General features: G+C 42.0%; 1 protein-coding gene across 4 annotated transcripts in view; it reads right to left on the bottom strand.

Annotated features, from left to right (window-relative positions):
- Positions 1–1,026: 1,026 nt before the first annotated feature.
- The window catches only part of USP46 (ubiquitin specific peptidase 46), a 74,692-nt gene continuing 50,160 nt past the window's right edge, over positions 1,027–25,558 (bottom strand). For all 4 annotated transcript variants that reach the window (XM_006057485.4, XM_044945874.2, XM_025290048.3 and 1 more), the window contains exons 6-9: positions 12,091–12,174; positions 9,760–9,957; positions 6,073–6,151; positions 1,027–5,213 (exon numbers count right to left, since the gene is read on the bottom strand). In XM_006057485.4, coding sequence (XP_006057547.1) covers positions 5,112–5,213; positions 6,073–6,151; positions 9,760–9,957; positions 12,091–12,174 — 463 coding nt within the window. In that variant the 3' untranslated portion in view covers positions 1,027–5,111. The remainder of the gene's footprint in view (positions 5,214–6,072; positions 6,152–9,759; positions 9,958–12,090; positions 12,175–25,558) is intronic.

The following is a 25,558-nucleotide window of genomic DNA, read 5'->3' as shown; positions in this document are numbered from 1 at the left end:
AGAAAGGGGATCCTATCTGCTTCACCTTTTTACCTCCCAACTCCTGTCCCCATGCCTAGCACTTCCAGGTGCTAAGTGATGTCTTCATTAAAAATCTCTCAAATCTCTCCGTGTTGTGTTTAGTTGCTCAGTTGAGTCCGACTCTGTGCGACCCTATGGACTGTAGCCCACCAGGCTCCTCCATTCATAGGATCCTCTAGGCAAGGACGCTGGAGTGGGCTGCCATTTCCTCCTCCAGGAGATCTTTCTGAGCCAAGGATTGAACTCACGTCTCTTGAGTCTCATGCATGGGTAGGTGGGTTCTTTACCATTAATGCCACCTGGGAAGGCTGGAGGATCTCTAAGACAAGTCTAAGATCAAAATCTTCCCTCAGGAGGAAAAATGATTTAGCAAGCCTTTTCATCTTCATGGGGATACAAGACATGGAAAGGGAAGTCTTTGTCCTCTGTTCAAGGGGTTTGAAGTCTCAGCGAACAGGAGGGAAATTTAGAGAAACGGGCAATTCTCACACCCCAGAAACTGTATTGTGCTGGTGGCAACAGGCTTATCCCATAAACCTTTTCAGCAGATGGACAAAAGGAGGCCACGCAGCTCAGCCAGGTTCACCTGAGCTGCTCTAAGACGGATGGAACCCGGGAGACTCCAAGGCACGTTGCTCTGCTCTTGGTCTATGCGGTTTTATTCCCATCACTGGGCCCAGGAAAATGTATTCAGATGACAATCTCCTGTCCACACAGGGACCCCCTGAAGTAACTGTTGGGGGAAAAAAACCTTAGACATTTTAACAGCAAGCTTGAGTATCAGCCCTGGGGAGCCACATGCTGAGACCACAAGAAATGGGCCCACACTGCCCCCCTCCAGGTAGGCCAGTGGTGGGACTGGTGTGCACCCCGCTGGGGTCTGTGCAGCTCAGACCCTGCCCAGAAGCCTGTGGCTGCTGCCAGTATTGGGGGCAGGGGAAAGCCACACCGATTCTTTCCTAGAAACCAGATGCCCACGAGATCAATGAGCTGGAAGCCACTGCCTTATTTTGAGAATGGATCTTTTATTTCATAACCAATAAAGGGCATTTTCTATGCAAACTCTCAGCTAAGCAATTCATTACACCTAATATACCTACCCTAATTCTGTTTTTCACTGATATTCTCAATTTGCTCTTCCCCAGACCCAGGTTTCTGGATTGTGTTGCTTTTTCTCACTCAAAAAAGTGGTGAGTACCCTCCAGAACCCTCACTTTCTGAACTTCAACAATAGTGGCAACTTTACTATGATAACCAGAATACCCTCTACAATGCCTCAAAATCAGGCTTGGACTGATTGCCTGGACATAAGACTTGCCAATGACTCACATTTTATAAAAAGGATTTTAAATCCATGTGTGTTAACACTACTCAGATATAATTCTCTAGGAAGAGAATTCCTCTTTATTTTTCTGTCAACAACTTTAGAGGCAGGGTATTAAACTGATTGAAGTTTCACAAGATTGACATTATTGCTTAAAGTGCTTGAATTGGTTACATTAAAAAAAAAAAAGGTACAGATATTTTTAAATAAAAACTAAAAAAAAAAAAATTTTTTAGCAACAAAGTCAAATGTGCCACACAAATGCAGTAACTATTTTGGTTACATAGAAATGGAAGCCAGAAATAAATTAATATAATACTGAAAAACAAATTTAATTAGGCAGAAATGTAGGAAATAATTTTCCCTGACCCGTGCCACTTACATGAGTGAATCACACTAGTGCTGATAAATGCCTTGACCATATAATAGCAGACAGGGGCAAAACATTTAGTGCACAATATTTTAATACACATGAACGTACAAAGTTGATCAAAATGCAATGTTTATAGATAAAATCCATCTTTGTAATAAAGCTACACTCCAATATCTAAAATAAGCCCTAAGCTCCAGTTATAACATAGTTCATTGTTAGGCATGCCCATGAAAATTAAGGGTATCCATGAAAATAAATGCATAGGGACCATTTCTGTCATTTTTTTCCCCATTTCATCTGAAATCCAAAATATACCAAGCTATAAAACCAATATGACTGGCTTCCTAGACAAAGCACCACTCTCTTGTGTTTTTGCTCCTTGGCTCTCTTCAAACCAGCTCACTTCGTGTTTCTTCGGAATGGAAAATGCATCAGAATAACAAGACTGGGCGTCGGCATTCTACCAATATTTACTTTTAAACAAATGACACTTTAGCATACTGTATCATAATCTAGATGTTAAACAAGGAAGTAACCAATAAAGCAAACATTCCTTCTCTTCTGAAAGTGGCAAACACTATAACTTATTTTAAAACACCCAGCAGTTAGAAGAAATACAGCAAGCCTGCCCATTCCTGCCAGAAAAATGACACACAAAACCCTGGCCATTTGAGGGACTATTGCTGAGCTTTTGTGCTATCGTTCACCTCAGAATGGTCTCACACATCCCACACCATCCCTGCTTCATACAACGAACGAGGGATGAAAAATAAAGAAGTGTTATGTACTCTAGTCTTCACACAAAGTGAAATGACTTGGGAGGATGTAGCTGCCTAGTGTTTCTTTCATTTATTAAAGAAGAAGGGGGAAGATGATCCCAGATAGTGCTAAAGTTTAAAAAACTGATGGAGTGTGTTGGTGGATATGTGTATTTTTATCTAAATTTTCTTTTTCCTGTACCACATGACCATGTTAACGTCTTTGTATTATCTTCAATATTTATGCAAACATTTATCCATGAATACTGAATTTTAACTGACCTTTTCTCCTAAAAGGAATTATTTCAGTTAAATCACTGAGAAAAACTTTTTGCTCATCCAAAAAACCCCCAAAAGTACTGAATTTATGACTTAGCACTCAGATAATACTTCTATAAGGGGCTTCGCTGGTGGCTCAGCAGTAAAGAACCTGCCTGCCAATGCAGAAGACTCGGGTTGGATCACTGGGTTGGGAGGATCCACTGGAGAAGGAAACCCATTTCAGTATTCTTGCTGGAAAAGTCCATGGACAGAGAAGCCTGCAAGGCTACACTCCATGGGGTCACAAAGTCAGACATGACTTCACGACTAAACAACAAATTAGTTCTATAGGTTTCCAATTGAAACTTTTTTCCTCATAAATTAGCTTCAAGAGTCACTTCACAGATAATTTTAACAGTGTTTCTCATGTATCACTTCCAACTATATTAGGGATCAGCCATCGTTTTTTTAAACTTTGCAATCTGCAAATATATGGATTATGTATAGTATAAACAGCTCCCTGTATCAGTCACCTTCAATTGAAAAGCATCTCTTCTTAAAAACAGGATGAAAACTCACCTTCCAGGTAAGCGATTACTGCATAAGTCTTATGGAGGGAAAAAAGACAAAATATTTATAAATATGAATTCGCCTCTAAACAAGGCAAGGTATATTTTCATCACTTGTATAAAACAATAACATGAAGATCACCCTGTTTTTGTCTTCTCCAGTGAAACGTAAAACATTTCACTTCAAGCATGAACAGATGAAGGGTGGCATGCTTATGGAAGTTGTGAGCAATAAACAGTTCAAGATACTTCAAAGATAAAGAAATCCAGTTTTCATCTAGATAAAGTGCTATGCTCTTAATTGTTGCAAAATGGCCAGTAACATTTTCAATTTCAATTTTAGTTCACATTATGCCAAAAGTTTGCATGTTCCTTCGCTGATGTATTAGGTAACAAAATAACAGGTTCACAGTATATTATAGAGTATGGAAGTCAGCGGTCTTCCCACAGGAAGCTGAGATCTACACCTCATAAGATTTGTAGGAAACCAAAAACCTGCTCAACAGCAAAACAGCATATCGAACCTTTTAATAAAAGGCATCGATACTCAAATGATTTAATAAATACATATACAACAAAAGTGAAAAAAAAAAGTAAAACTATGGTGAGATGAGGTTCTTCCAAAAAACTCCGTCTTGTCAAACATCCTGGGAGCCTGAGCCAAAGAAATGCTGCCACTTTGTTCATCCCACCACCTGCCCACTGACACTTCCTCTGACCCACCAACATCCCCAGCTAACTCTAGTATCTCCTCTGGAGAAGGTTCCATGGTAGCCCTGGGCTTGCCAGGACCTGAAACGCTGAAATAGGAACTGTTGTACAATGCGGCTGATGGGAGGACAGGTGCAGCGCCTTTGTTCTTCCTGGGAAAGGACAGTGTTGGTGCTGCCTGGCTAAGCAGAGTTGGGTGGGTGGCAGTCCCCGTGGTGTCTCAGCCCTACCGCCTCTGACCACGGAACACCAGTGGGGTTGGAAAGATACCCTGGAAGGCTTAGCAGCACCGGATAAAGGAGAGATACAACTCACAGGACAGAAGAGCATCACTAAAAACAAAGAGCACAGAGCTATTTTCCTGAAACTTGGTTTTGGTAGAAAGAGAAGAAAAGCAACTTTCCACTGTGCACAAAAGCTTCCTCCTCTCGGCTTCGCCTGCCCTGAGCTCCACGCCTCCTCAGCCCCTGGAATTGTAACGGCCGGGTGGGCACAGCCCTGGGCATCCTCGAACAGCTTCTCTTCGCCCTGTTCCACCCAGAAGATGAATTCAGTTTCGAGGTTACTCAATTTTAAAACATTTTCACTCGAACAAACTTAAAGCTATAGTTGCAGCTCTAAAAGGTAAGCATCTACCCCATTCTTCTGTCCTTCTGTCAGAAAAGAGGCAGAGAAGCTAAAAATGGGGAGCAATGTTTCCAGGGACAAGTTAAAGGAATGCATTGAAAGGAGACCCCAGAAGCCATTTAGGAAGATTAGCAAAGACCCCAAATAGACTGTCGATGTTTGTAAGAAATGGCATTCTAATTCAGCCAGACAGCGGCATAGCATGTACCTGAAACTAAAATTAGCAAATGTTATTCATCTAAACCTTACTACAGTCTGATTGCAGTTAACTCTACCTCAGACTAACATAAAACCACGAGTAGTGCTGCTTGTAGAAAAATGAAGGGGGAAGAGAGTCACGCAGCCAGACCACCGAGACTTGGAGCGATGCCGTGCTTCGGTGGTCCACTGGAGAGGAGGGACGTCTGCAGAGAAACCAGGTCCGAGTGCATTTTCCCTCACTCCAGTTAGTTCCACAGTCCTTTGAGTTATTCTCTTGACTGATAGAATAAAATATATCCAGATTCTGAATTTTTTGATATATCTGATGTCAGGCCATAGAATTCTTCAATAGCTTGGGCATCTATTTTCTGCAAGAAAAAGAGAAGTGAAACAACACAGTGGTTTAACATGATTACTGGGAGAAGGGAAGAAAGACTAATGGGATGCACAAGAAAATGTAAGAAACATCGTCATAAAATTGGGAACTTTCAACAGCAAGTGAGTAACTCCACAGGCTTGACCGAGAGAACATGAAGACATATGCTGCAAATCATTGGGGAAGAATGCCACCCTTTTGACTATTAGCAACCATAGGTGTGCACTCTTTGAAGAAGACAGGACTTCTATCTTTCAAATGGTATACTGTGGGAGCGCTTGGGAATAAGCATAATTCATTCAAGTCATCAAAGCTTATTCCCTTTAGTGCTACCTTAAGTGGGCTGAAACAGACCATGTCTTTGAGTATGGAAGTCTCTCCGGCTAGTGTTCCGTTACAACAAAATCAATATATGGAATATTCTGGTGTCATATAAAGAATTCTAGGTTGAACAGAGAGAAAAAAAAATTTTTAAATAATAATATCAGAAAATTTTGGTATAATAAAAGGATTTTAATACAACTTTGAAGTTTATTATTTGGTCCCAGAGTGGGTTTTAGTCACTGTAGGAAAGAGGACTTCCATGTAAACATGACTTAGGATGGGAAGGAGGTCCCACGTCTGTGGTTGATCAGTTAACAAAAACACAGTATTGATGAGCCCCTGATCTCACCCCTTCTCCCCTTCCAGAGAGGATGGGGAGCAGCGGAATGTATTTCTGAGAGAAATGTAAGCTGTTTTCAAGTCAGATGATGGGAATACAGGCCTATTTTAGAAAATGTCCACACGCACACATCCCAAAACACTGTCTCCACCCCAGCTCCCTCGGATATAATCATCTGCATACCAACCTCTACAATGTCGTCGTCAAACAAAAGCCAGAAGCCATGACTTTTCACAATAGTAATATAATGCCCACGATTAGGACCACTGAAAAAGAACAAACAGAAGAATGTTACTAAGTTAACATTTACTTCTTTATAAAACTCTATGTAGCTCTTTATATGCAATGACTTTTTTGGGGGGGGTGGAAAAAACTATCACTGGGACAGAGAACTTGGAATAAGTCATGTCCACGTCCACATGTCTTTGGCCACAACTCACAGAGAGACACCTGGGTGCTGACACTGTGCTGGGCACAAGGGAAGATGAATAAAGTCCCTGTCTTCGAAGGATTCACAATCCACTGGGGAAAACAGACATTCAAATTCAACAAATACTAACACATAATTATTGTACACCCACTATGCTCCATCTAGGTCCATTCAGGAAGTTAGGCAAAAAAAAAGCAGTGAATGGGGGCTTCCCTGGGGGTCCAGTGACTCTGTGCTCCCAGTGCAGAGGGCCTGGGTTTGATTCCTGGTCAGGGAACTAGATTCCCTGTGCCAAAACTCAGTTCGCAGGACATCCAGCATGGTGCAACTAAGACCACGCAGTGCAGCCAAATAAATGAATAAATATTAAGACGGGGAGAAAAGCCTCTTCTCTTCTACTTAAACAAACAAACAAAAAGCAGTGAATGAAACAAAGTCCTGCCTTTCCTGAGGTTGAGGGTTGGAGTGGTAATAAACTAAAATACAAATATATTTCAAGTGGTGATACATGCTGAAGAATATAGCAATGCAACGGGTTGGTGAGCGACGGAGGGAAGGTGCCACAGTGATGACATGAGATGCGAGCAGAAGGAATTTCCCTGAAGGGAAGGAGTGTGTGTATGAGAGAGAGAGACAGAGGGAGAGACAAGCCATGAGACCACATGATGGAAGTTTCAGGAAGGGAGAAGAGCAAGTACAAGGGGGTGGGTGGGGGTGGGAATAGTGCGATCAGGGAACAGCAAGGCAGCCAGAGCCAAGTGAGCGGCAGTGGAGGAGGGTTAGGAATGGGCCTCTGTGGTTAAGATTATGGACTTCACTGTGAGTGAGCCAGGAAGACACTCGGGAACTTTGAGGAGTGATGTGATCTGATTCGAGTTTTAGAAAGATATTAAACCAAAATGTATAATAACCAGTAGGAAAACAAAAAGGTACATTATTACACACTACAGAAAAAAGTAGACGGAACAACCAAACAGCTTCTCCTATGAAGTCAGATTTGCACAACTGAGGGAGTTTTTAACTCTAACTCTGAAGTTTTGTTTTCTCAATGCATCATCAAAGTTGGCAAGCTGAATCTGCCTTAGTTTGCTTTTTCTTTGCTACACTGCACAGCATGCGGGATGTTAGTTCCCCAGGCAAGGATCAAACCCACATCCTGTGCATTTGAAATGCAGGGTCTTAACCACTGGACCACCAGGGAAGTCCCTTTAGTTTGCTTTCTTTAAATAAAAGATACCCCAGAGGAATGTTCCCACCTTTCTCCAGCCACTCTCCCCTCTCCCTCTGAGCTCCAGCCCATGGGCCGCCTCTGTTTTCTCACGCATCAGCATTCTCAGCTTGGGCCCCTGTGACTGCCGCAGCTCTGCCTGAAAGGGTCCTCACTCATGTCTGCATTCTTGCCTCTTTTTATTCCTTGGGCGGGCTTCAGCTCAAATGTCATCTCAGGAGATAAACCTTTGCTGACCACCTTCCCTAAAGGGGCACCTCCCACTGCTCTCTGTCATCGCCCTGTTCCTTACTAGGAAGGCTTCCCTGGTGGCTCAGACGGTAATGCGTCTGCCTGCAATGCGGGAGACCCGGGCTCGATTCCTGGGTCAAGAAGATCCCCTGGAGAAGGAAATGGCAATCCACTCCAGCACTCTTGCCTGGAAAATCCCATGGACGGAGAAGCCTGATAGGCTACAGTCCATGGGGTGGCAAAGAGTCGGACACGACTGAGAGACTTCACTTTAACTTCCCTAAAGGGGCACCTCCCACTGCTCTCTGTCATCGCCCTGTTCCTTACTCATGTGTGTGCTTAGTCGCTCAGTCACGTCTGACTGTGTGTGACCCCACAGACTGTAGCCCGCCAGGCTCCTCTGTCCATGGGAATTCTCCAGGCAAGAATATTGTAGTGGGTTGCCATTTCCTAGTATATACATAGAGTCAGACATGACTTATTGACTAAACCACCAGGAACATAGAATTTACATAGCATATACATAATATATGGGATTCCCTGGTAGCTCAGCTGGTGAAGAATCCACCTGCAATGCAAGAGACCCTGGTTCAATTCCAGGGTCAGAAAGATACCCTGGAGAAGGGATAGGCTTCCCACTCCAGAATTCCTGGGCTTCCCTGGTGGCTCAGACGGTAAAGAATCTGTCTGCAATGAGGGAGACCTGGGTTCAATCCCTGGGTTAGGAAGATCCCCTGGAGGAGGGCATGGTTAAATCAAAGAAAACTGTTAAAGAACCCTTAGAATGAATAAATAAATAGAAAATAGATGTATGTGTATGTATGCCCAGTCACTCAGTTGTGTCCACCTCTTTGGGACCCCATGGACTGTAGCCTGCCAGGCTTCTTTGTCCATGGAATTCTCCAGGCAAGAATACTGGAGTGGGTTGCCATGCCCTCCTCCAGGGGATCTTCCCAACGCTTAGGTTCTTTAAAATAATTAGCAGTTAGAAGTATTCTTCAGGGGGAAATAGAAGGGTGGCTTGTAACTGACCAACAAATACAACTTTCTGAGAACATAAGACAATAATCTGTGACTATGGCTCTGCATGGGACACAACAAGGGTTGCTTCAGGTAAGTTACAGTTCCTGATACCATCCACCCAGTAGAGGAAAGGAAATCACTCCATCCCTCCCTGTGGAACCACGCATCCTCTTGGTAATGGTCTGCTGACTACCACTCCATCCAGGTGGATGGAGAGGAAAAGACATCTGCGCTGTGACAGGCCCCAATCTGAAACCTGCAAGGGCGCAATATCGATCCCAGGGAGGGGACACAAACCCATCCCAGCTGAGCAAATACTAGCAACAGGTGAATTTTCAGTCGAGTTTTCAAGACTTACACCAAATTATACAATAAAAAATATTTCCTCAAAAGACTTCCAGCAAAAACACTTTGCTTCTCCATACGTAGGGGATTTCTCTCCACTCTTTTTTTTTTTTTTTATGTACTTATTATAGAATACAGGGGAAAGGCTTAAAACTGCCTAAAAGAACACGTAAGGATACATTTTAATTATTCAAATGCCAAAGAAGTATTAAATTCCATCCACTGCTTCCAGTCTTTATTTAGGTATCTTAAAACACTTTTGTGACCATACTAAATGAGTAACCTGGTTTTTCAAAAATTAAAATCACAGCACATTTACTTTTCCATGTGATTTCAAATTCTTTGTATCCAATGAAGATTTATTATTTCCCTTATGAAAGAACATTTAAATTATTATTATGCATTAATTTTATCTTTATTTTTAAATTTATTATTTTACTTTATATACATAAGTTTAGAGATTCATTTTGAGGTGATAAACTGGAGCTTAGAGGAAATTCCCCGAAGCGCCATCACCACTGAGTCTGACATCCCCGGCCCCGCCCCTGAAAGATGTGGCAGAGTCCACGTGGCCCAAGGACAGCGTCTCCCTCAACGCGCTCCTTGCCCGCCCTTACCTGCCGCAGTGTACCACCACCGCCACCAGGTCGTACATGCGGTCCAGGTTTACTGCATCACTAGAGGTGTTGAAGAGCCGGAGTTCCAGTGGGAAGACCACTCGGTAAGAGAGCTTGGTGTACCTATGGAGCTGCTCCATGTACTTGAACCGCTTGAGGTGCAGGGCCAAAATCATGGGCAGCTTTTTGACTCTCATCCTAAAATAAACCACGGAATAGAAAATCAGTGGCACCCAATCCCTGTGAGTGGGACCAATTATACCACGGCCTGCACAAATGGAGAGCAGGAGGGGTTCAACAAACTTCAAACCAGCAAACAGCCAATCCACGTGCCAGAGTAAAAGGATGCTCGCTTGTACAGACTCGGCTAACTGGAGCCTAGTAAGCAGAGAAAAGTGCAACGGGGCTAGGATCTGGGGGGTGGGATCATCTGTTTGGTCAAAGGAGACACCCCAGAACTTACATACCAATAAAAATATGATGCACAATTGCTCTACGTCACTGCCCTCTGCCTCCCAGGGAGATCGATATTTGGATAATCCCTCAACTCTGAGATAATGGAGAGGAGGGGGACAGTTTTTGAGAAAAGCAGGCTAGGGAAAGGACAAGCAGAGGGTGGATTCTGTACATACAGGTTCTGAGAACCGACAGGCAGGCATGCCTCAGATACCCACTGCCGACTGGTTACCATCAGATAACCAGGCATGCTGGGCCCGTTCTCCCTCCTTACTCCTGGGCTCCTGGGCAAGTCATTTCCCTTTTCTGGCTCTCAGGTTCCTCGCTTATAAATTCAGAGATTGATTGACTTAGGGCTATATTTCTCAAAATAGGCTCATGAGAGCACCGGAGATGTTAATGGATGTGGGGTTTCTGAGGCCAAGTCAGGATGCTGCTCTCCCTTCTGTTCCTAAGTTCCTCCTTGCACATCCACATACCAAAGGCTTTGAGAAATCCTGCAGAAAAGGATTTTCTTTTGTTTGATGCAGCAGTTCCGCAACTTACACAAACATGAAAAGCTCTTTTTTTCAACTAGATGACCATTAAGATTCTTCGGTAAGAAGTTGCAAAGACAACAGTTTATGGAGATAACTCTGACAGAACAGAGGATTTTCTGGTTACCTTCGAGGACACCCTCTTTGAAGGTCCTGAATTATTGTAAATGCTGTTTGACTTGTGCATATTTTCCATGAATTATTGTTTGTAAAGGACACATTTAATAGAATATTATTTAGAAATCTATTGGAAAAAAAAAATCCTGTGCATAAAAGTAAGCAAAACCACACCATCAGCAGAAACATAAGATTTATGGGGATCCCTATTATTTTTCAGGAACACAGCATTTTAGTGTATAAAACTTCCAAGGTTGAATAGAATATGCTTTCATGCTCCACTGGAAGACCTAGGATGGCCTTAGGCAGACTTAGTTTAGATTACATGGATGAGGACAGAGGTAAGCTCCCCAGCCACTAATGAATGTTAACTCCCATCTGCCACCACAATGACTAACCTTTCTCCAGTTCTGAGGCACCAAAGAAAGCTGTGTATGCCTGGGGATGAAGAGCTGGGAGACTGGTCAGAGAAACTCGTTCAACTTCAGCTCTAGACCCCTCATGGTGTTAGATGGTAGGAATGGGCATCTGTGAGTTATCCTGAATATGCCACAAACCATGGGCAGGGTAAACTTAACTCATGGTAAAGCTTTACAGGATAGTAAAAAATGTCAAGTTTCTTGGCTTCTGGGGACAGAACATAGGGAAGGACAATTATTTCACATTGTTCAAGACTTGTAACTGGCCAGTGCTGGTAAAAAGATGGGCAACCTTGGGTCTTGTATCAACTCTGAATACGATAACTTTGTTATTACCCATCCATAGACTGATGTTATTGGTTTTCTCATGCTTCCTTACTAAATGATTAGTGTTACTTGCCTCTTCTATCTTCTAAATAAGAAGTTCCAACATTAGGCAATACTAACAGTGTTATTGGGTGACCACTATGTGTTATGTACTATGCTAAGTCATTTTTATAATTCACCATTAATCCCAAGAGGACAGTGATCACACTTGATCACCACTTGTTTACCCAGCATGAGTATCTGGCACACTGAATAAATGAATGAACAAACAGATGAACACATGATCAGATGAATGAGTAACTTCCCCAGGTAGGCATCCTTATCCTATTCTACCAATGAAGGAGGTAACTGACTTCTCCAAAGCTACTTGGTTAAGAGCCCTAGGAACTGGGATTCAAAAATCAGATCTGTCAGGCTCCACGGTCTGGTCCCTTCTGCGGATAGGAAGCCAGCCCCTGGGCTAAACCCTTACGTACCTTTTCTGGGCCTCCTGTTTGCTGCAGCATGTTTCACAATAATACTTCTGTTCACTACACAGTGTTTCTGTGTTGCTGAAATCTCTGCAGAGAAAAATATTTTCAACTCAACAGAAGTCCAAAATGTACTCAGCTTACCATGTCCTAAACTCTCTATTACCTGCAGGGTAATTTTTAAGTGAATGTGGAGAAAGAAGTAATGAGAAAAGATCCTTCTTGGGAGCAAGTGCTATGATGATTAGAGCATGTTCACTAGGCTGGGTTATGATTTCACCATGAAAGATTTTCAAGTAAGCTTTATTTAATGGGACACAGATAGATCTAAATTAGGGTTTCCAACTGATTCAGGGAAAAAAGAAAAAAAAAAGAAACTCAAGGTTTTTAAGAGACAGTACCTGAAAACTGGAGATAAAAATTATAATAGAAAAATACTAACTATAGTAAAAGCCAACCATTGCAGTGAAAGTCAAATCCAAAAAACCATCACACAAAATGCCAGGAGACATTACTACACGGTTAATGAAAAACGATCTGTCTTATTAGGTGGTTTACATTTTCAAAGAGCTCGAAAGATAATAAAATTTAAATCGTATTCAATGGCCCTTATATTGAACTCAGCAAGTCTCAAATTATCAGGAGATGACTACCAACCCCCTGCTCCCCTCCTCCCCACATGCTGGAAGATAAGAACTCCCGACTACCTCCTCTTGAGAACAAACGCCATTGGGATGCTATATCTGTATTCACCTCATCATAAGATTTTACTGTACTACTCATAGCTTTCATTTTTTAAAATGTCATGGCTTTTCATTCTTCTCTGGTCATCAAGATTCTACTTAACATTCCTGGGGTACTGCCTCAAAGGCTGAATAGAACATCCAGAATATCATAACACCCTGGAGTCTTGAAAAAGGCCGTGACATTTCCTTATTCATAGGGAGTGTCCTGGCACTAGATCGACCAGCTTTTACCAAACAGAAAAAGTTATTTACGTGGTGTTACTAACTCAACCACTTAAATAGAGCTTATCAAGAAAATACATAGATTATTCATTCATTAGATTCCCCAGTGGCTACCGACCATACCCTGGACTGGGTGCTGGGGATCCACAGAGAACGCCTGCCCTCACAGCACACAGGTTACCAGAGACACACGCAATGAGCCATTTACAAGACTTAGTGTTCGGTGCAGGTTAAACATACATCATTTCATACTACTGACTCCCCTGCCTAAAGCTCTTCGATAGTTTCCTGGTGAATTCAGGAATAAAGTCCAAATTTCTTTTTTAACTTCTTAAAAAATTTATTTGACTGTGCTGGGTCTTAAGTTGCAGCATGTGGGATCTAGTTCCCAGGCCAGGGATCGAACCCGGCTCCCCTGCACTGGGGGCGCCGAGTCTTAGCCACTGGACCACCAAGGAAGTCCCTAAAATCCATATTTCTTGCTATGTCAACAGACTGTCTGCTCTTCTGACCCATCTCCTGCATTCCCACCTCCTTCACGCTGCTCCAGTCCCACTGGCTGGCCTTCTCTGCAGCTCCAGGGTGCCACGCTATCCCTGCTTCGGGCATTTGCTAGTGCCATTTTTCTCTGCACTGACAGCTCTTTTTCCAGATGCTTCCATCACTGGCCCTGCTCATTGTTCAGAGCTCAGCTTCTACATCACCTCTTTGGAAAGGACTTCCCCAGTCACTCTCTCCAAACCCATCTAGACCCTACTCTGTTGCTGTCTTGTTTTCCTCTGAGTACTTATCACTATCTGAAACATCCTCCTACTTGCTGGATAACATGTATGGACAGTGACCGTGTCTGTCTCACTCACTGCCAGAGTCCCAGCACTGAGAATAGGCCTGACACACAATAGCACTCAACGATGTGTGCTGGATGAACAAAGAGAAATGCATGTGTATAAAGTCCCCAGCAAAGTACAGAGGATGGAGAAATGAACTTGAACTGGGGCAATTCAGGATGTTTCCCCAAGGGGTGATATCTGAGTCAGATTCTCAAAAAGGGAGAGTGAACCAAGGGATTAAGAGTCCAGGATTCCAGAAAGAGTGAAGGCCATGGTCAAGAGGCATGAACACAAGGTAGAGAGCACGCTTCTTAGAAGCTGTATGGACCCTGTGGCCCTCTAACTTGTCTCTGTGGGCTTGACAGCATCAGATGGTGCTTTCTGGACCATTTCTGGCAGCACTCTGGAGGAAGGACTAGAGGGGGTCGAAAAGCAAAAACACAGTTTAGAAGGCAAGTATACTCAACCCTCAGATTCCAAGTGCCTGGTACCTGATACAAGCTCAAACTCAGCTGAATGAATACTGCTCGGCTCTTCATGGAGTAACTGTTGTGAAATCTCCTCTTGGTCTGCACAAGATTTACTGGGGTAGAACAGAGCAACCAAGAAGGGGCAGTGAGCCTGGGTGAGGGTGGAGAGTCATAGTTTTGGAATGTCTACCACAGATAAACCTCTCCTCTATCCTACTAAAGAATCAGAGTAAGTCAGGCAACAACACTGTAAATAAGGTACACTCCAATAAAAGTTAATTAAAAAAAGACCACCTCAGGCAAGTACAGCAAATAAGAAATTACACACTTTCTACTCAAATTTTTCAATAAAAAATGTTTTTGTAGATCCACAAAGGTAAAAACATAGCAGAAGTTGGTACTTAAAGACCTGATTCACCATCCTGCCCAGCCCTAGATGACTGGAAGCTTGTTGCCACAGGAGAGGCAGGACAAAGCCTTCAGAGCATCTGTGAGTCAAGAACTGGAAAATGCAGCTAAGTTATAAAGACGGAGTGGCCCCAGCAGGAAACTGAGGCACAGCAGATCTGTCAGATAATGCTGTACAGTTGTTGGAACAAAAGAGGGCAACAAATGTTGAGGAAACTCCTCAATGAGGAAATCAAAGAGGAGAGGAGAAAGGTCTTTTAGACACTCTGGATAAATTACATTAAAGCACAGAGGAGAGGTTACCAGGAAAGCACAAAACTCTGTATTTCTTGAAAATGAGTCAAAGAAACACTTTTAAAAAATATACTTTGGGAGCAAGTCTAATATGAAACACATACCTTCATAAGGACTATAAAGCCTAATGGAAATGTACACAAGAAAACTTGAAAAAAATGGAGAATGACTATGTTTCCAGCTGAGACGGCTACAGGTTGTAATAGCTATCAGGACCAAGGTAATGTCTATGGTTGAGAGAAAACATTTTTTATTTAAATCTTAACCTTTCACTCAACACATTAGCTCAAAAATTGATTTAAAAAAATTCTCAGGGGCGGTCCTAAGATGGAGGAGGAATAGGACGGGGAGACCACTTTCTCGCCCACAAATTCATTGAAAGAATATTTGAAACCGAGCAAATTCCACAAAACAACTTCTGAATGCTGGCAGAGGACATCAGGCACCCAGAAAGGCAGCCCATTGTCTTTGAAAGGAGGTAGGACAAAATATAAAAGATAAAAAGACCAAAGAGGTAAGGACGGAGATCCTTCCCGAGAAGGGAATTTCTAAAAAGAGAGGTTTCCAAACACCAGGAAACACTCTCTCTGGCGGGTCTATGGCAAGCCTTGGAATCTCAGAGGGTAAAATAACCGGGAGGAAAAATAAATAAATAATTAAAATCCATAGATTACATGCCTACCAGCAACTCCCAGCGGAGGAGCAGCCCGGACGCTCCAATCGCCCATTAGCAAGCAGGGGCTGGACAGGGAGGTGCAAGCTGCATTGCTTAGGGTATGGACCTCGCCTGAATGCCCCGAGGGCAATCTGAGGGAACTAGCTTGAGACAGCAACCCAGACTGTGGGATAGCTATGGGCGGCTCAGACGGTAAAGCGTCTGTCTACAATGCGGGAGACCCGGGTTTGATCCCTGTGTTGCGAAGATCCCCTGGAGAAGGAAATGGCAATCCACTCCAGGACTATTGCCTGGAAATCCCATGGACAGAGGAGCCTGGTAGGCTACAGTCCATGGGGTCGCAAAGAGTCAGACACAACTGAGCAACTTCACTTTCACTTTCAAGACACCGCCAGGTCTGCTCACAGAACAAAGGACTGAGCAGAGCTAGCCGGCTGTGGACCAGCCCATCCCCCACGGGAGACAGGCAGGTGAGGGCAGCCAGAGCTGGAAGGGGGCAATCCTGGCCCCCGAGAGGCATCCTATACCAAACTGCAAGCTGACATCATTGCTAACCAAGACTTCTTGGGATTCTGGATAGTCAACATCCGCCAGAAGAGTTGCAGACAGAGATCAGTTCCCCAGAAGAGACACACGGCACACCTGAGAAGGCATGCCCGTTGTACACCCAGAAAACCGAGTGGCTGGGACGGGGGAGGCGATAAGTCGCAGCCTTCAACTGGGGGCAACTGCGCTCATCAAGCACCTGGTCACCTGAGCTGCTCGGACCTGGAAGAGCACAAAACGCAGGCCCAACCAAGTCTGCGCCTTTGTGGAGTACCCGAGAGCCTGAACGGCTTAGACCTGGGGACTGCATGAAACCCAGGGCCTGCGTCAGACAGTTCCCGGCAGAGCAACCTAGAGTCTGAGCAGTGTAGACTGGGAAAGTACATGCACCGTGAGCAGGGGCAAACCCAGTGTGGCTGAATCACTGTGAGCACACGCCAGTGATATTTGTTTGCAATGTTCCTACCTCCCCACAGCACAACTGAACAAGTGAGCCTAAAAAAAGTGACCTCCACCGCCCCACTTGTGTCAGGGTGGAAATTAGACACTGAAGAGACTAGCAAACAGAAGAAGCTAAAATAAACAAAGGGAACCGCTTTGGAAGTGACAGGTGCAATAGATTAAAACCCTGTAGTTAGCACTGACTCCATAGGAAGAGGCCTATAGACCTTGAGAAGTACAAGCTGGACCAAGGAACTGAAAATCTGAAAATGAACTGACCCCACACTATCCACAACAGCTCCAGAGAAAGTCCTAGATATATTTTTATTATAATCATTTTTTAAATTAAAAAAAATTTAATTTTTAAGTCCCCTATTACATCTTTAATTTTCATTTTTATAACCTACTATTACCTTGCAAAAAGAAAAAAGAGAGACCCTATTTTTAAAGCAAACTTCATATATATATATATAATTTTTTTGACTCTTTTTTTTAATATTCTATTTTTGAGAATCTAACCTCTACTCTAGATTTTTAATCTTTGCTTTCTGGTATTTGTTATAAATTTTGTACCTTTAAGAACCCAATCTTCAGTACCCATTTTTACTTGGGTGCAAGATTACTGGCTTGACTGCTCTCTCCCTCTTTGGACTCTCCTTTTTCTCCACCAGGTCGCCTCTATCTCCTCCCTCCCCCTTTTCTTCTCTACCCAACTCAGAATCTCTTTGCGTGTTCTGGGCTGTGGAGAACACTTAGGGAACTGATTACTGGCTGGATCTGTCTCTCTCCTTTTGATTCCCCCTTTTATCCTCCTGGCCACCTCTGTCTCCTTCCTCCCTCTTCTCTTCTCTGTGTAACTTCGTAAACATCTCTGAGCGGTCCAGACTGTGGAGAGCACATAGGGAAGTGATTACTGGCTAGCTTACTCTTTTCCCTTTTGATTCCCCCTCTTCTCCTCCTAGTTACCTCTATGTCCCTCCTCACTCTTCTCCATGTAACTCTGTGTACCTCTCCAGGTGTCCCTCACTGGGGAGAAACTTTTCATCATTAACCTAGATGTTTTATCGTCGGTGCTGTATAGATGGAGAAGTCTTGAGATTCCTGTAAGAATAAGACTGAAAACCAGAGGCAGGAGGCTTAAGTCCAAATCCTGAGAACACCAGAGAACTCCTGAATCCAGGGAACATTAATCAATAGGAGCTCATCAAACGCTTCCATACCTGCACTGAAACCAAGAACCACCCAAGGGCCAACAAGTTCCAGACCAAGACATACCATGCAAATTCTCCAGCAACACAGGAACATAGCTATGAGCTTCAATATACAGGCTGCCCAAAGTCACACCAAACCCACTGACACCTCAAAACTCATTACTAGATACTTCATTGCACTCCAGAGAGAAGAAATCCAGTTCCACGCACCAGAACACCAACACAAGCTTCCCTAACCAGGAAACCTTGACAAGCCACTCGTCCAACCCCACCCACAGTGAGGAACCTCCACAATAAAGAGGAACCACAAACTGCCAGAATACAGAAAGGCCACCACAAACACAGCAATATAAACAAGATGAAAAGGCAGAGAAGTACCCAGCAGGTAAAGGAACAGGATAAATGCCCACCAAACCAAACAAAAGAGGAAGAGATAGGGAATCTACCTGATAAAGAATTCCAAATAATGATAGTGAAAATGATGCAAAACCTTGAAAACAAATTGGAATTACAGATAAATAGCCTGGAGACAAGGATCGAAAAGATGCAAGAAAGAACTTCCCCGGTGACTCAGACAGTAAAGCGTCTGCCTACAATGTGGGAGACCTGGGTTCAATCCCTGGGTTGGGAAGATCTCCTGGAGAAGGGAATGGCAACCCACTCCGGTATTCTTGCCTCACCCCCCAAAGAGCAGCTCAAAGAAATATTTTGGGCTTCCCTGATAGCTCAGTTGGTAAAGAATCCACCTGCAATGCAGGAGACCCCGGTTGGATTCCTGGGTCGGGAAGATCCCCTGGAGAAGGGAAAGGCTACCCACTTCAGTATTCTGGCCTAGAGAATTCCATGGACAGTCCATGAGGTTGCAAAGAGTGGGACATGACTGAGCCACTTTCACTTTCAAACCAACAATTTGCCCCATAATAATCATAGAGATAATAACCATAGAAGAAATTAAAAAGAGTCAATATATAATGAATAATGTAATAAATGAGATCAAAAACACTCTGGAGGGAACTAACAGTAGAATAATGGAGGCAAAATATAGGATAAGTGAGGTAGAAGATAGAATGGTAGAAATAAATGAAACCGAGAGGAAAAAAGAAAAAAGAATTAAAAGAAATGAGGACAACCTCAGAGACCTCTGGGACAATGTTAAATGCCCCAACATTCAAATCATAGGAGTCCCAGAAGAAGAAGACAAAAAGAAAGACCATGAGAAAATACTTGAGGAGGTAATAGTTGAAAACTTCCCTAAAATGAGGAGGGAAATAATCACCCAAGTCCAAGAAACCCAGCGTGTCCAAAATGGATAAACTCAAGGCTAAACACCCCAAGACACATATTAATCAAATTAACAAAGATCAAACACAAAGAACAAATATTAAAAGCAGCAAGGGAAAAACAACAAATAACACACAAGGGGATTCCCATAAGGATAACAGCGGATCTTTCAATATAAACTCTTCAGGCCAGAAGGGAATAGCAGAACATACTTAAAGTGATGAAAGATAATAACCTACAGCCCAGATTACTATACCCAGCAAGGATCTCATTCAAATACAAAGGAGAAATCAAAAGCTTTACAGACAAGCAAAAGCAGAGAGAATTCAGCACTACCAAACCAGCTTTCCAACAAATGCTAAAGGATCTTCTCTAGACAGGAAACACAGAAAGGGTGTATAAATTCGAACCCAAAACAATAAAGTAAATGGCAACAGGATCAAACTTATCAATAATTACCTTAAATGTAAATGGGTTGAATGCCCCAATCAAAAGACAAAAACTGGCTGAATGGATACAAAAACAAGACCCCTATATATGTTGTCTACAAGAGACCCACCTTGAAACAAGGGACACATACAGACTGAAAGTGAAGGGCTGGGAAAAGATATTCCATGCAAATAGAGACCAAAAGAAAGCAGGAGTAGCAATACTCATATCAGATAAAATGGACTTTAAAACAAAGACTGTGAAAAGAGACAAAGATGGACACTACATAATGATCAAAGGATCAATCAAAGAAGAAGATATAACAATTATAAATATATATGCACCCAACATAGGAACACCACAATATGTAAGATAAATGGTAACAAGTATGAAAGGGGAAATTAACAATAACAAATTAATAGTGGGAGACTTTAATACCCCACTCACACCTATGGATATATCAACTAAATAGAAAATTAACAAGAAAAACACAAAATTCCAACATATTAAAAATTCCAACATATGGAGGCCGAACAACACGCTGCTGAATAACCAACAAATCACAGAAGAAATCAAAAAAGAAATCAAAATTTGCATAGAAATGAATGAAAATGAAAACACAATAACCCCAAATCTATGGGACACTGTAAAAGCAGTGCTAAGGGTAAGGTTCATAGCAATACAGGATTACCTCAAGAAACAAAAAAAAAAGTCAAATAACCTAACTCGACACCTAAAGCAACTAGAAAAGGAAGAAATGAAGAACCCCAGGGTTAGTAGAAGGAAAGAAATCTTAAAAATTAGGGCAGAAAAAAATGCAAAAGAAACAAAAGAGACCATAGCAAAAATCAACAAACCCAAAAGCTGGTTCTTTGACAAGACAAATAAAATTGACAAACCATTAGCCAGACTCATCAAGAAACAAAGGGAGAAAAATCAAATCAACAAAATTAGAAGTGAAAATGGAGAGATCACAACAGACAACACAGAAATACAAAGGATCATAAGAAACTATTATCAGCAACTATATGCAAATAAAATGGACAACTTGAAAGAAATGGACAAATTCTTAGAAAAGTACAACTTTCCAAAACTGAACCAGGAAGAAATAGAAAATCTCAACAGACCCATCACAAGCACGTAAATTGAAACTGTAATCAGAAATCTTCCAACAAACAAAGCCCAGGACCAGATGGCTTCACAGCTGAATTCTACCAAAAATTTAGAGAAGAGATAACACCTATCCTACTCAAACTCTTCCAGAAAACTGCAGAGGAAGGTAAACTTCCAAACTTATTCTATGAGGCCACCATCACCCTAATACCAAAACCTGACAAAGATCCCACAAAAAAAGAAAACTACAGGTCAATATCACTGATGAACATAGATGCAAAAATCCTTAACAAAATTCTAGCAAACAGAATCCAACAACACATTAAAAAGATCATACATCATGACCAAGTGGGCTTTATTCCAGGGATGCAAGGATTCTTCAATATCCGCAAATCAATCAATGTAACACATCACATTAACAAATTGAAAAATAAAAACCATATGATTATCTCAATAGATGCAGAGAAAGCCTTTGACAAAATTCAACATCCATTTATGATAAAAAAAAAAAAACCCTCCAGAAAGCAGGAATAGAAGGAACATACCTCAACATAATAAAAGCTATATATGACAAACCCTCAGCAAACATTATCCTCAATGGTGAAAAATTGAAAGCATTTCCCCTAAAGTCAGGAACAAGACAAGGGTGCCCACTTTCACCACTACTATTCAACATAGTTTTGGAAGTTTTGACCACAGCAATCAGAGCAGAAAAAGAAATAAAAGGAATCCATATTGGAAAAGAAAAAGTAAAACTCTCACTGTTTGCAGATGACATGATCCTTTATATAGAAAACCCTAAAGACTCCACCAAAAAATTACTAGAGCTAATCAATGAATATAGTAAAGTTGCAGGATATAAAATTAACACACAGAAATCCCTTGCATTCCTATACACTAACAGTGAGAAAACAGAAAGAGAAATTAAGGAAACAATTCCATTCACCATTGCAACAAAAGGAAAAAAAATACTTAGGAATATATCTACCTAAAGAAACAAAAGACCTATATATAGAAAACTATAAAACACTGATGAAAGAAATCCAAGAGGACACAAATAGATGGAGAAATATACCGTGTTCATGGATCAGAAGAATCAATATAGTGAAAATGAGTATACCACCCAAAGCAACCTACAGATTCAATGCAATCCCTATCAAGCTACCAACGGTATTTTTCAGAGAACTAGAACAAATAATTTCACAATTTGTATGGAAATACAAAAAACCTTCAATAGCCAAAGCAATCTTGAGAAAGAAGAATGGAACTGGAGGAATCAACCTGCCTGACTTCAGTCTCTACTACAAAGCCACAGTCATCAAGACAGTATGGTACTGGCACAAAGAGAAATATAGATCAGTGGAACAAAATAGAAAGTCCAGAGATAAATCCACGCACCTATGGACACCTTATCTTTGACAAACGAGGCAAGAATATACAAGGGAGGAAAGACAATCTCTTTAACAAGTGGTGCTGGGAAAACTGGTCAACCACTTGTAAAAGAATGAAACTAGAACACTTTCTAACACCATACACAAAAATAAACTCAAAATGGATTAAAGATCTCAACGTAAGACCAGAAACTATTAAACTCCTAAAGGAAAACAGGCAAAACACTCTCCAACATAAACCACAGCAGGATCCTCTATGACCCACCTCCAAGAATATTGGAAATAAAAGCAAAAATAAACAAATGGCACCTAACTGAAATTAAAATCTTCTGCACAACAAAGGAAACTATAAGCAAGGTGAAAAGACAGCCTTCAGAATGGGAGAAAATAATAGCAAACGAAGCAACGGACAAAGAATTAATCTCAAAAATATTCAAGCAACTCCTGCAGCTCAATTCCAAAAAAATAAGCGACCCAATCAAAAAATGGGCCAAAGAACTAAATAGACATTTCTCCAAAGAAGACATATAGATGACTAACAAACACATGAAAAGATGCTCAACATCACTCATTATCAGAGAAATGCAAATCAAAACCACAAAGAGGTACATTTCAAGCCAGTCAGAATGGCTGCTATCCAAAAGTCTACAAGCAATAAATGCTGGAGAGGGTGTGGAGAAGAGGGAACCCTCTTACACTGTTGGTGGGAATGTAAGCTAGTACAGCCACTATGGAGAACAGTGTGGAGATTCCTTAAAAAACTGGAAATAGAACTGCCATATGACCCAGCAATCCCACTGCTGGGCATACACACCAAGGAAACCAGAAATGAAAGAGACACATGTACCCCAATGTTCATCACAACACTCTTTATAATAGCCAGGACATGGAAGCAACCTAGACGTCCATCAGCAGACGAATGGATAAGAAAGCTGTGGTACATATACACAATGGAATATTACTCAGCCATTAAAAAGAATACATTTGAATCAGTTCTAATGAGGTGGATGAAACTGGAGCCTATTATACAGAGTGAAGTAAGCCAGAAAGAAAAACACCAATACAGTATACTAACACATATATATGGAATTTAGAAAGATGGTAACGATAACCCTGTATGCGAGACAGCAAAAGAGACACAGATGTATGGAACAGTCTTTTGGACTCTGTGGGAGAAGGCGAGGGCGCGATGATATGGGAGAATGGCATTGAAAGATGTAAATTACCACATGTGAAACGAATCGCCAGTCCAGGTTTAATGCATGATACAGGGTGCTTGGGGCTGGTGCACTGGGATGACCCAGAGGGATGGGATGGGGTGGGAGGGGGGTTCAGGATGGGCAACATGTGTACACCTGTGGTATATTCAAGTCAATGTATGACAAAACCAATACAATATTGTAAAGTAAAATAAATAAATAAATAAACAGGAAAAAAAAGAAAGCAAGCAAGCTGTGGTACATATCTACAATGGAATATTACTCAGCCATTAAAAAGAATACATTTAAATCAGTTCTAATGAGGTGGATGAAACTGGAGCCTATTATACAGAGTGAAGTAAGCCAGAAAGAAAAACACCAATACAGTATACTAATGCATATACATGGAATTTAGAAAGATGGTAATGATAACCCTGTATGCGAGACAGCAAAAGAGACACAGGTGTATAGAACAGTCTTTTGGACTCTGTGGGAGAGGGCGAGAGTGGGATGATTTGGGAGAATGTCATTGAAACATGTAAATTATCGTATGTGAAACGAATCGCCAGTCCAGGTTTGATGCATGATACAGGCTGCTCGGAGCTGGTGCACTAGGATGACCCAGAGCGATGGTATGGGGAGGGAGGTGGGAGGGGGGTTCAGGATGGGGAACACATGTACACCCATGGCGGATCCATGTCAATGTATGGCAAAACCAATACAATGTTGTAAAGTAAAAAAAAAAAATCTCAAACTAAGGAGGTCTCTCGATAATTTTATGTTATGATGCACATTTAAAAAATTGTGGCAAAAGAAAAACAAAAACAAAACAAACAACAACAACAAAAAATAGTGCCACGGAGAAAGGAGCTGGGGTACACTGACACGGCCGCTCTGCCGCAGCTCCAGGCTCTGCCTGGGAGTCGAGGGGATCTACACACACCTGTAACCCATCTTCCATGGCATATAAGCTAGGAAGCTTTGTTCTAGAATCTACAGCAGTGGTTCACTCGGCTGCTCATCAGAATCACCAGGGGAGCTTTCAAAACAATCTCAATCCCCCATCACTCTGCCCCAAGCCAAATGACGTGAGAATGTCTCCAAGAACCAGAGGCACCATTGTTCTTAAAACTCCCTAGGTGGTTCCAATATGCTCCGTGGGCTGAGAGCCACTGTCCCCAGCGCTTTGCAAATATGAACATGTTATGGGAATCACCTGGAAATCTTGTCCAAGTGCAGGCACTGACTCGTGCACTCATTGTTGAAGGAGACCAGAGATTCTGCCCTACTAATGACCCAGGTAATGTCAACGGTACTAGCTCGCAGACCCCTATTCGAGTAGCAAAGATCTAGGGCAGCAGTTCTCAAACTCTGGCGGTATCAAAACCATCTGGAAAATTAAGGAATAGTAGATGCCCAGGCTCACAGAAGTTAAATATCACCTAGGCCTCCATTTTTACCAACTTCTCCAGATGATTCTCATATGCACCAAAGTTTGAGAACTACTGACTCAAGTGTTAAAGAAGGTTGAAAAAAAGAAATCCACAAGAAAGATGTGTCAGATATTAGCAAATACCATATATGAGAAACAGCCAAAACTAAGACACAAGCCAGATAAACAGAGAAACTGACAGATAAGCATATGGCAATAGATTTGTGATAGAGTTCCATATAAACTTGGCACAGAGAAGTTTCCAAAATGAAAAGACATTTTTTTAAAAGGAAGAGTAATTTTAAAATAGAGCTTTGGGAGAACTAAAAAACGCTGACCTCCCTGGCCCTGGGAGAATGGGCATTTTTAATGAGAGAAGGACAGAGGAAGAGGAGAGTGGTGTCAGAGCATGGAGCCCTTTGAGGAGAAAGGTACATTTCTGTGCAGGAGCCACAGGGAGGGACTAAGGCCCTGAAGTGAAAGACAAAAAATACCCAAAGGACAAGGGGGTGAGATAAACACGTATTTTAAGTTTTTGCCTGAGGCCATCCCTGAACTTTTCAAAAGAAAAAGAAATTTCTCAGTATCCTCCTATGATGCAGATGGCTCACTCTGCCTGCCTAAGACACGGTGCTGTGATGTGAAATATTAGAAGTATAGCTCAGCTACAATATGGCTTTAATGGCTTCTCTAAACCTGTTTCCCGAATTAACCACTATTTATATCATCATTTCTCTGGGATAAAAGTTCATTGAAAACACGTTGTAATTGATCACCTAAAGCCC

This window comes from Bubalus bubalis, chromosome 7 (assembly GCF_019923935.1).
Source record: "Bubalus bubalis isolate 160015118507 breed Murrah chromosome 7, NDDB_SH_1, whole genome shotgun sequence".
Classification (NCBI taxonomy): Eukaryota; Metazoa; Chordata; class Mammalia; order Artiodactyla; family Bovidae; genus Bubalus; species Bubalus bubalis.
This window is presented reverse-complemented; position numbering and strand designations above follow the sequence as displayed.